Raw genomic sequence first — 12,533 nt, 5'->3', positions numbered from 1 at the left:
AGCTAGCCAATGGGAAAAAATCAGCAATAGAAATAGTCTGCCCATTGCTTTCAACTGTATTCTTTATTTCCATGCACTCCATCCACAGTGACTAGGATTGCATACGAGGCACTCACACTTTGAACTACAGGCTTGGGAGCTTGAGTGAGACGTTCTCCCTCTGAGAAGTGCTGCTGAGTAAGCAGTGCAGAATGTGGCTACCTAACAGAAGTTTTCAAATTGTCTTCAGGTGCAGCTCCAATTAGACACTGCTGCAATAGAAATACAGAAAAGCATGCTTGGTTCTTGCTTATGTAAGGCCTGAGTTCACTGTCTATCTTTCATGAACACTTAAAATTCACCAATTAATTCTTTTTTAAACATGTTTTAATTTCTTTGTCATTGAAATGTCCATTTCACATACTGAAAACGAGTTATCTGAAACAAGACCCAGTTGCTGGTCAGTCAGGGTTTTCCTCCAGGGATGAGTGTAACCAGAAATCAAAACAAATAAACATAAGCAAAATAAAGTACTGGAAACCTCCCCTCAGTCATTCACAAAGTCTTTTCCCTAAGACCTCTGGGCCCTTGATGGTTATGGATATGTGTAAAGTTTCAACCTTTGGGGCCACCTTAAAAAATGGGTGAAGGTCCCAAGCAGTCATTTCCTCCTCCTTATTGCTCTCCAGGCAACCAGCCCAAAGACCAAGCTTATCCCAGGCTCTTAAGACCCATTTCACTAGAAGAAATACTACCTCTTAGGCCAAATCCAGTGCTTACCTAGAATGGGTCTGCACGACTGCTGTGTGCTCTTCCATATATACATTATAGAGTAGACAAGGATGCTTTATGAAGAACTGCTCTGATTTCTGTTCCTGAGAAGCAATCTTACCCTTTGGTTAGAGCAATTGCTGTGTAGTTTGTATCTTGTTAATGAGACTTTGTCCATTTCCGGGAATGGGATATCTTTCTTACATGAAATGGTGTTTTTCTGATAAACTGGGTCCATCTCTAATGCCTCTCATGTACTTTTGTGTGGTTATAGTGGTGTAAGTATTTTTTTTAATAGTCCCTTCTCTGAAATGTCACCTCTTTTTAAGGACAGTCAGTTTTTTTGTTGTGCTTTGCACTTTTCTGGATAAATTACTGTAAGGGACATTTGTCAACTTAAAAATCATACTTCTGTCTGAACAGTTTTTATCTTCTCTCCTTACCTGCAACACCACTGATTGCTGAAGTTGAAAGAGATGAGAGGAACAAATATTTTTCTCAATTTTTTCAGTTTACTTTGTGCATTTGACATTTTTGGTATTGTCAACTTCACTCTTCCTGGTATAGTTGTCAGTAAAGTATTTCTTCTATAGGTCTTTTCCATGGCAAGAGGGGAGAAAAAAAAAATTTTTTAAGAGAGCAAGGGACTATGGTTGAAAAACCACAAGAATTGACAGGTGGACTCCGGGGCAAGTGTACTACCTGAAACCACTTTTAACTCATTTTTTAAAGTTCATTAGATTTCAAGTTGACAGTGTCCCTCTATGATTGAGTGTGCCATCCCTTTCTTTAACCAATTTCACTCTAACCTCTCCTCTATTTCCTAGCTTGTAAGTACTGTCTATTTTTTCCTACAAGTGCTCAGCTTTCATGGTTAGGGAAGGTAACAGCAGTCCCAGGACAACCAGTAATGGTGCTGCAATGTCATTGATCACTTGTGTCTGTTGCTATATGATGAAATCAAACCCCCATTAGTTAGACAATGACTTTGTCAATCAGAGAAGTAGTATTTATATAAGAAAAACTTCATATTCTTTTAGCATAATCTAAATTAATTAAATGGACAGTTTTTTTCTTGTAGCTATAAGGAGATATGTCATGTATTTGTGTAAGTTGTTGATGTATTACGAATTTGTATAGCACATTTTGGGTGTTACTGCAGTACAAATAACCTTGTTACTGTGTTGTAATATTTATTAAAGAAACATTTGCCTTGTTGACTATTTGGACATTAAAGTAAAAAAGCCAATAACAATTACACATTTTAAAAAAATGAATCTGGTACTCAGAAGTGCCAGATTGGGCATCCTGCAGCTACAGAACAGAACAAATGTAGCACAGGGAGTGGCAAAGCAAACTTACGTTGACCTGCTAACATGCTTCATCGCTGTTCTGAAGGGACTGCTTTGGTGAATGAGAGGATAGTTCGGTCTCCATATTCATTCTGTCCTGAGTTTATTTTCTGATCAGTCATAGCAAAATTACAATTTAGGGTCTGCTCTTAAGCCCACTGAAGTTGGCATTTAAAATTACAAGCAGAAAAGAACCTATATTTCTATGCTGTTTGAAGTTTTCAGAAGTTTATTTTTATTTGCATGAGAATTCCAGTGTTGTTTTACCTTTCTTTGTGTGTGTGTGTTTGTTTTTTAGTTCTGAGCAGTACTTTGGGAGCCCAAGTGACATGGCTTCTACAGCAGAACACATTAGAGAGAAGATAAAGCTACTTAGCCTGAAAAAGCAGCAGCTGAGACAACCAGAAGCCACTACCCCAGAGAGCTAATAGACTGGACCCTTATCTACCAGCCCATAATAAGACTTCAGTTTGTAACCCAGCATGTCGTCTGAATATTACAGCATTTGACATAATGCATTTCATAGCCATTATAAAAGCCTCATCTTTTTCAAAGTAAACATTGCTCCTCAACATCGTAACACTGTACATCTGCCAAGCCATAATTATTTAACATGCTATAAAACCATAGATTCCAAGTATCTTATCAAAAAGAACTGTAAACCTTGCACTGAAAAATTGCTGTAAAGCTTTACCCTGACCTGTCAGTTGCTTCTTAGTTAAACAGCTGACATAAGCTTTGAATGGTGCTAATCAGAATGTAGAAATTCCACATATGAAACAGTAGCTCTCTTTACCCCCCCAGTGATGTAGTATTTTTAGGCTGTAGGTAAGCTACCTGTTTGTGTAGACAGTGGTGACCCTATAATTTTAATTTGTAATACTTTAAAAATGACCATTTCTGTTGTGCCAATATGCAGCCTGCCCATCAAATCTTTGATATATCCGATTCATCAAACAGATGTTTTCCTATTTGTATTGATATGTATTAAAAGCTGATTGTGCTTAATAAAAACCATCTTTTAAAAATCTGATACAAATTGGTTGTTATGATTTATCTTCCCAAATGCGAATACTCTGTTTGTTACATACTCAAAGTTGGTAAAACCACATTTTTACAAAGTCCATATCATTCTTCTTAAGGGTCACATTATGGTACCCTTACTTACTGAGTAGTGTCTTTCTTTAGGAGTAGCTCCACTGACATCAGTGGAACTACTCCTGGAGCGAGCTAGGAGGGTATTACAATCTGGCCCTCAATGACTGATTCTTTTATTTTTTTTAAAACCAGGAAAAGTCAGCAGTGCACAATAGCAAACTGTTATGTGCACAAGACAGAGGACAAAACATTAACAAGGACGTCCATATAAACTCTGTTGTTGTTCATGGTTGGTGGGTGTTTTCTTTGTTTCATTTAAGATCTCTTGACACCTATAATGGGAGAGGATGGTCTGTGCCCTTTGAATTGAGGATGTTGAGCAGTGTGGACTCTAGACGCCTTCACTATTGCTTCTGAGCGATTGAAGATTTTCATTTCATTAGACGTGGTCGATATGAAATTCCCAAACAGTCTAAAACCACAGGGATTGTAATAAAACAAGTTTTATTAAGAATAGGAAATCAGATTAAAAAAAATAAACTCTATGCATAATTTGGCTAGCCTTTCACCCTGCAAAAACTAATCCAGATACATACCATTCATGTACATACAGGAAAGTAAAGTCTCACATTTCCAGAGCATGTATCCTTTCTCCCATCTGATCCTTTTTGAAAACAGCATGTCAAAAAGTCAGCTTGCACTTTTAGGTGTCCTGTGTCATCTCTCCCACTTTCTTGACTCATAGCACTGCTGTACTTTTTTGGATTTCTTTGATGTACCTGATTTCAAAGTGTGGGTCTGCAGAGAGGGGAGCATTAGGCTGTCTTATTTTCTCCAAATAAATTTATCATTGTATTGTTTGGATTGGCTACACAATTAGTTTCCCCGGGGGTGGGAGAAGGGCGGTGTTCCATAAATCTTTCATAACTTAAAAAGTTCCTTGAAAGTTAGGTATATTCACACAATAGTTGTTTAAGTTCATCATCACTTTAAAAAAAAAAAAAAAAAAAGCCTACTCAGTGAACTCTGCCTTCCTTCTAGACTAAAGCCCATGAGTTCTCATGTTAGTACTGGTCCTGGCTAGAAGCTTCAAACTAAATCTATCTTGTCTGCTTTTGAGGAGATGGTTCACTTTTTCCTTGTAATTCTCTAAACTTTATTTTGCTCTATATCAAATGTGAGTTAATGATACAGAGCAACTTGTCACGAAGGAAACCAATTTAAATTTCAAATTTTGAGGGGTTTCTAAATAATAAATATATATTTCTTTTAAAAGCTTTTTTTAAAAAACCACCTTATATTCTTTAAAAGAAACAGATCCTCAATGTAACTTGTTTACTAATTATTTGTCACTTTCAACTTTGTCAAATAACTTCTTCATGGAGTGAAGGTAATTATCTAAAAATTGGGGCTTTTTTAAATTACTGTATTCAAAGTGAGCTATTTACATCTAGTTCAAATTGTGAATAAATAAATAAATAGTGATTTCTCATTACAGCAAATGGCAAATCATGTCTCAAAGTACTTTGGCAAGAAATACAGAATCTTTTACAGTGCACTAATATATAATGTACTACTGCATCTAACTTATTTTTACAGTATATTTACGTAATGTTATTTTAAAATAAGGATTACAGTACTTTACAGTATAAATGCTCATTTTAAAGGTTTATTTAATATTACAATAAGCAATTTTAAGTCAGGTTGAATTGTTTGATTCTAAGCAATGAGAATGTGGTGGTTATGTTCTGGTTAATTTTTGGGATGAGAGAACTTTACTTGGGAAGAGCAAACAGAATGAATGGTATTTAACACAAGACGCAAACATGAAATTAAATCAAGCCATTAATAAGCACAAAGTCTCCACTTTCACAAAAGTTGTTTATAAGTCTTATTTGTTGAAGACAATAAATAAGGGGCTGCAGCATAAAATCCTGGGAGAATGCTAGTGTTCAAAACAATACACTTGCTCATTATAAACTAAGGCTATTTGCATATTTTTGTTCTACTTGATGGCTCAATAACATACTCTAATACAGAGCAGTCTTAAAAACCCTGTGGTGCATCCAGCCTGACAGCAATACTGTTTGTGACAGTTACATACATAATAACTAAGAAGTGTTCCCTGCCCTGTAGCCTCTGCGCATGTAGCTTTTGGCGACAGCTATGGAGACTAATGTCATGGCTACAGGAATGAAGATTAAGTTGTGCCCAGCTACAACAGGCTGCAAGCCAAGGATTGCCCAAGCACATTGGCACTCTGACCACACCCCCTTTCCTTTGGTCCAGTCCTTGACATGGCCCTTGTGCTATGCTAGCTCTGTGTCACAGAGGGAAATCCCTCTATAAATGGAAACATCTAGAATGGGGAAAGGTAGGAATCTGGCCCTGTATCTTTTGTAAGAAGAAATGGCTATAGTTTCTCAGTTCCAGTTGCATAAGTGCCAGTTGTCTCTACAAATCCTTCCTTCCTACCAATGCTCTTGAGTTCAACTGTTACAACTAAAGATTTAATTTGATATAATTTCTTTAAAGCTGTATTGAATTTAGCTAATTGGGAACATTTTCATGATGGCTTGGTATTATATCTATTTCTGGTGATACTGTGCTTCTGGACTCTACAAATGTATAGCCCTTAGCACTACCCAAGGGGATGGGACCTTATACATGGGGATGCTGAAGGATACAAGTGTTTAAACCATCTGTGTTGTAGCTTGTCTGTTACTGGAAGGTTTTCAGCCATAATAAGAAAAGGTTAACAAAGTAGTTAGATCCCCTTACGCTCATTCAAAGGAACAAGCCAGAGGGGAGCAGACAAGGTCCCAATCCATGCACACAACAGCTACAACAGCCAACAGATGTGAACTCCAGGGCTAGCAAGAGTGAGTAACCTCTTTTTTTAGACTATCAAGTCTCCCAGAGTTAAAATAAATCCCTCCAATCATTTAACTGGTTTATGATGTCTTTGGGAAGACACTTGTCCCTTGTAAAAGAGGCAAATCCTGGAACAAAATATACACAAATAGAAAGGCGAAGAGTTAAGATGTCACAGTTGTTCCCCTTCTTCACAACTACTGTGAATCTTATCAGATCGATTCTCCTCATTGTTGCATTGCTAGCATAGGTTCTTAAAACGTCACTGTCCAGAGGGTAACATTCTGGCGTGACTTCATCCTGGAACTTAAATCTGGTGTTAAAAATCTAACTTATCCATCATTCGAACCACTATGCTAAACATCTGCCTGACTTCCTATATTTTCTCTATTGGTACTTAATTAGCCCCATCTCTATAGTACCAGATGCCTTTCTATCAATCTGATCCATCTTGTATTTAGCTGTGACACTCTGGTTACCTTTTCCTGGCCTGAAGAAGAGCTCTGAAACTTTAAAGCTTGTCTCTTCCACCCACAGAATTTGACCCAATAAAAGGTATTGCCTCATTTATCTTATCTATCTTTTCTCTATTAATGTTACTTTTGATTTCACAGGGTAAGGAAGGGGGACACATTGAAATACCCCAACGTTCCATTGCATATAGAAAAGCAAAGGAAATTTTAATCAGTCTTAAGTTTGGATGCTGGGGGGGGGGGAAAAGTACTCACAGATAATTTACTGCAACTCTGAACTGAGGCACTGTAAGGTGGTGTTCCTGACTGCATGTGTAATAAAGCATTTCTGGTCATATATGGTGCTGTTTTGTTTCCAGTGCAAAGGCATCAACAAAATGTTGGATGTACAAGGTGCATGATGGGCCTGATGCTTTGATGACGCAACTGTCACCATGTCCCTCGTTCTTAAAATTTTTCATCTGCTCCCATGGAATCACCTGTGTAACATATTGAAAATATATTAAAGCATATTGTGCAGGTATCTTCAAAATCATGCAGACTTGTGGAATCATTTTTTTTAAAATTGGTAAATAGGTTTCCTATATTTCTATCTTTCTACATAAAGAAAAAAAGTTGATATACTTCAACAGTTTTGTAGACAACGTATGTCATATAGTCTACTATTAATATTAGATCATACCTGTGGGAACACCTAACACTGTTGGTGCTGTACAATTGTGAGTGACACTGAATACCATAGCTCCTTCTGACTTCTTCTAATCAGACATCTGTGCTTAAGAACTCTGAGCAGATCCAAGGTAAATATTCTTAGTTTCCAACAGTCAGTGTATGATGATCTTCCTTTCTGAGGTTGAGCTGACAAGAGATTTCCATGAAGCTTCAGTTACAAAGCATGAGCAGGAGGGATATTGAGTGTCCTTGACAACTGCTTTACACAGTTTGCAAAAACTTTGTTTTTTCTTATGTAAGTACAATCTTTTTTTTTTAACCACATCCAAGAACACAGACATACATCAACTTGAGACTTGTATGAGAGTCTTCCATCTATAATCAGACGTGACTGCCAGTAGACCACATATGTACGCTGAGTAAATGAGAATGTAACTTGAAGAGCTCTGACAATGGCTCCTAGATTAGAACACACATCCTAATAAGCAACTGTCATGTATTTAGTACAGAGTTGGCTGTAATGAACCATCACAAGTAAGATGCTGAGGAGCACATAAAGTATTGAGCTTCAACTGCATGTAAATCAATAGGAGTTTGGCATGTTTTAGGACGAAAATACTTTACTCAGTCTTTTTCTTGCCTATTGATCCAACCCATTACTCAGGTAATCTGAGTCCCAAGGATCTTATAAACATTTATTAATAATTCCTGAGTATACAATACTTTAGTGAGGTGGAGACCAGAGAAAGATGTCACTCAGCTGTTTTATTCAAAAAGAGATTAATGCTGGGGATGAAAATCTGAGAAAATAATCTAGGCCGGAAGTTTTGTAGTGCCTTTTTCGCAGTAGGAACAGCCTCCCAGATGAAGTGATGGAAGGCCCATTGTTTGAGACACTTCAAATATACACCAGAACAAAGCACTAGAAAATAATATTGCAGGCCCATTGGCAACAGGCCCAGATGATCTAAAAAGATTGTTTACCTCTCTATCCATGATTCTGTACTCCATTGCTATACCCTAATTTTCTCTGTTTCATTCCTGAAGAAGTAAAAATGTTCCCATTATTTTAAGTGACGTATTTCAGATAAAACTGATTTTTAGTGTATTTGCAGTCCCTGGATTGTCATATGGAGTTTTTGTCCTTTAATTTTTCACATGCACTTTTCATTTTCTTAGCAAGACTTAGATACTGGATAAGTGACAGTATCATTGCTGGCTTTCCAGGCTTGCATGGATAGCTGTGAATCCCCATGCCTCACTGGATTATAGTTTGCAGAGCTCCAATGTGCTCCAGCCTCAGCAGGAGTCTTTTAATGCTACAACAGGATTTTTCAGACCGTTGGCCAAATGTTCAGTGTTCATAAATATCCCATTCTACTCCTGAGGTAGTTTGCAAAAACAGTGAGGAGTCCTTGTGGCACCTTAGAAACTAACAAATTTATTTGGGCATAAGCTTTCATGGGCTAGAACCCACTTCATCAGATGCACGGAGTGGAAAATACAGGAGTAGGTATAAATACATGAAAAGATGGGAGTTGCCTTACCAAGTGTGAGGTCAGTCTAACGAGACAATTCAATCAACAGTAGGATACCAAGGGAGGAAAAATCACTTTTGTAGTGGTAATGAGAGTGGCCCCATAGATACTAGATAGAAGAATTGCAGCTGAGATGGTGAAATAATAGTTTTGTGTTACAACTGTAACTCTGATTTGGTTAAAGAAACAGAAAAGCCTGCAGAGCCAGTGCAAGTGGGGAAAAATAAATCTGCGTCTAGCTGATTTTCTCTCTTACAAATTTCTCTTTTTTAAAATGTGAATAATTGATTGGCCTTTTTTTTTTATTTTTTTATTCAGAATAGTAAAGTGCCATAAAGCAATTGGCTGAAATAAAAGAACCAACACAAAAAAGAGAAAGTGTGAAGCAGTTCGGATTTTCTCAACAGACTTTTCATGGTTATGCTAAGGTAACGTGATATGAATACTGTAATGAGGCAAAATCCAATGTATGCATAATGTGCTGGAATCTAAGTCCCATTGACTTTGGCTTCTAAGTCCCTTAGGTGTATTTTGTAAACCTTCCCACATGGCACTTCCTAAAGGGCTTATTATTTTACTTAAATATAACACCGTTCTGCTGGAGGATCCTGAGGCACTTTATAAATGATATATATACAACACCACTGACCTGCAGCTACCTCTGCAGCGGAGGGTAGCAACCACCTGGCAGACAGAGTATTGCACAGCTTTGGAGGTGGGGAGGAGGAGGAGAGGAAACTTAGGCCAAAGACATGAGGGCAACCTTCTGTGAAATGTCAGAGTTTTTAATGTCAACACAGAGCAGACAAAACCTTGATTTTTAAGTTCTTGCATTATGTGACTTTTGCCTCAGTGCTACAATAGAATAATATTATTGCTCAATGTGCTTTGTCAGTAGAGATAGTGGCAGAGTACTATTCCCAAACCATTACATTTACAAAGATGGAAATTAAGTCTAAGAATATATTTCTCTGTAAACAGAGTGTTACTGCTAAGAGTGTTATCTCTTTTTTTAAAAAAACATATTAAACAAAATTCTAGAAACTCAGGAGGTTTACAGCTCAGATCCTAACATTTGTACACCAACATAGAAATGTGTGCATGTGTGAAAGAGATACAAGTGCACGTCTTCATCTGACATTTTTATGGTATGAGGGTTCTTCCCTATGTATTGGGAAGTGTCACGGCAGATCTTTTTATCCTTGGGTACGTATCTTTTTATCCACATTAGATTTCATGAGAACAAGTACAGCACATCTCATTGATGACTGTAACTTACAGGAACAGACTAAGTGGGCAGAGGAAAAAGAGATTATATTAATATTTGATGCACCTTCATCTCTTCTAATTATGTCATGCAACTTGATGACTGACCTCAGGGAAGGGGGTGGAGCAGGGATTTGCAGTTGGTTATTGCTTGAGATCCAAGGATCTGGGGGGAGAGAAAGAAAGAAAGGGAAACACATGCATAAAACAGACACAGGTATATTTCACTGGTGTCCGCTTTTAAACAGTCATGCTGAACAAGATGGAGTTAATTTTATATATATATAAAAATCTTTTTCAGTTTCCTGTGGTAAATAAGGTAAGTGGGCTGTAATCGTTTTAAACAGAACTCTGTAGTCCTTGGGTATTTTAACAATGTTTTAATTAGGAGCTGCAGTCTTTAGCTCCTCCTGCTGAACTCCACTCATTGGATGAAGTAGCTGTTGCAGTTACATGTGTGAAATGATGTGCTGTTAAGAGTTCAGTTGTGCCATCTGCTTATCTAATAAGTTCTAAATTTAGCCTCTGAAATTCAGGTCCATGAAGACAGCTATCCCTTTCTCTTAAACAGCCTTTTAACTATAAAAGCAACATGGCTTCATTGTTTAGTATGGCTAATGTGGTTATGCCTATTTGAGCTATTATCTCTTGTTAACAGATTCATACTATATTTTTGTGTCAGTGCAGACTGATTTCTTTCTTAAGATTAAACAGAGACAGTATTAATCTTTAATCAGGTCCTTTGGCCAGGGTTTAAGCAATAATGTATCTGTGCATGGTCCATATGATTTTTAATCTTTCTTTTTATTGTAGGCCAAGTTGAGTACAGAGATCTGGGTGCTGTTCATAAACATTAAAAATAATTACATGGAAACAACCCCTTCATATGGCTGTCTACTTTTTAAATATATGTTGAACACTATAATTAATAATACTGGGCAAGATTGTCATTTTATAGTACCTCATTAATGGGCCAGCATGTAATTGCCTCAGGAGCTGATCCAAATCGTAATCTACCTCCTGGTTCCCCCTCTCCCTCAGAGAGAAGAGTAGCCTGTGCCACCTCTATATCTGCGGCAGCGTACATACGCTGGTGCACTAGCACAGCTGCACTGGCTTGCATGTTGGGATGGATGTTCAAATGCACCTAAGGTTTTTAAGAGCACAAGTTCCACTGACTTTCCCTGCATGCACGAGTGAGAGGATAGAGCAATGCTGCAGTGGCTATATTCATGGGATAGGTAGTTCATGTAGAGCAGGGGTGGGCCAACTTTTTGGCCCAAGGGACACATCTGGGTGGGGAAATTGCATGCAGGGCCATGAATGTAGGGCTGGGGCAGGAGGTTGGGGTGCAGGAGGGAGTGTGGGATGTGGGAGGGGGTGCGGTGTGCAGGAAGGGGCTCAGGGCAAGGTGTTGGGCAGAGGAGGGGTTCTGGGGTGTATGAAGGGCCTCAGGGAAGGGGGTTGGGGTGCGGCAGGAGGCTCAGGGCAGGGAGTTGGGGTGTGGGGTGCAGGAGGGGTTTGGGGTGTGGGCTCCGGCCCGGTGCCGCTTACCTGGAGTGGCTCTGGGATGGCAGGGCAGGATCCCTGCCTGTTGGCCCCGCACCACTCCAGGAAGCGGCCGGGACCACGTCCCTGCGATCCCTGTGCGAGGGCAGGCAGACGGCTCTGCACGCTGCACTTGCCTGTGGTTCCACACCCGAAGCTCCCATTGGCTGCGGTTCCCCATTCCTGGCCAATGGGAGCTTCAGGGGAGGTACCCACAGGCAAGGGCAGCGCGCAGAGCTCTCTGCCTCGCTTCCCCTCCCCCAGTGGCTGCAGGAACATGGTGCCGGACGCTTCTGGGAGCAGTGCAGGGCCCGCAGTGCCACAGTGGTGGAAATCCCACGGGCCGGATCCAAAGCCCTGAGGGGCCGGATCCGGCCCATGGGCCGTAGTTTGCCCACCCCGATGTAGAGGATTAAAAGGTCACTTACACCTCCGTACTCTTGTTCAAGAGTGAGCAGAATAGGCCATGATCTGCCCTATACTGATAGGTTTGCAATCCAAGCTTCTAAGTTGACTATGCATGCTTTTGTACTATGACTATTTTGACTGTGAGTGAAACCTTGCAACATTTCATTGTGGCACTCCACCACTTGTTTTTTGAGGCAAACAAAAGCAGAGAAGGCCCATTTGCCATTTCCTAAATCAAATTAAAAGGACACACAGTCCTCTGTTTATTTGGGTTGTATGGGAAAAGATATAAGCAGTGCAGAGTTCAACTTCTTTTAGTGATGTTCACTCTCTGTAACTATTCTAATTCATTGCATTGCTCATGCTTCTCTCATAGTGGCAACATGTGAAAATTCACCTCGTGGACCAGGAGAAGTTGTAATTTGATTTTCACTTTATCATTTTAGGGAGTAGCATAAATCTGACTTGTGTTTTTTATCGTCTGAGAACAAAATAAAATTAAACTTGCAAAGAAAATGTTACAGGGTAATTCATGTGTTTGGATTTGGCGACAT

At 39.1% G+C, this 12,533-nt stretch overlaps 1 protein-coding gene across 1 annotated transcript in view; it reads left to right on the top strand.

Moving 5' to 3' along the window:
• The window catches only part of SESTD1 (SEC14 and spectrin domain containing 1), a 139,901-nt gene extending 137,371 nt beyond the window's left edge, over positions 1–2,530 (top strand). The window contains exon 17 of the mRNA XM_065413701.1: positions 2,401–2,530. Coding sequence (XP_065269773.1) covers positions 2,401–2,530 — 130 coding nt within the window. The remainder of the gene's footprint in view (positions 1–2,400) is intronic.
• The last annotated feature ends 10,003 nt before the right edge of the window (positions 2,531–12,533 follow it).

Source organism: Emys orbicularis, chromosome 11 (genome assembly GCF_028017835.1).
Source record: "Emys orbicularis isolate rEmyOrb1 chromosome 11, rEmyOrb1.hap1, whole genome shotgun sequence".
NCBI classification, from domain to species: Eukaryota; Metazoa; Chordata; order Testudines; family Emydidae; genus Emys; species Emys orbicularis.
Note: the sequence above shows the minus strand (reverse complement) of the source record. Positions and strands in the feature narration are given on the sequence as shown.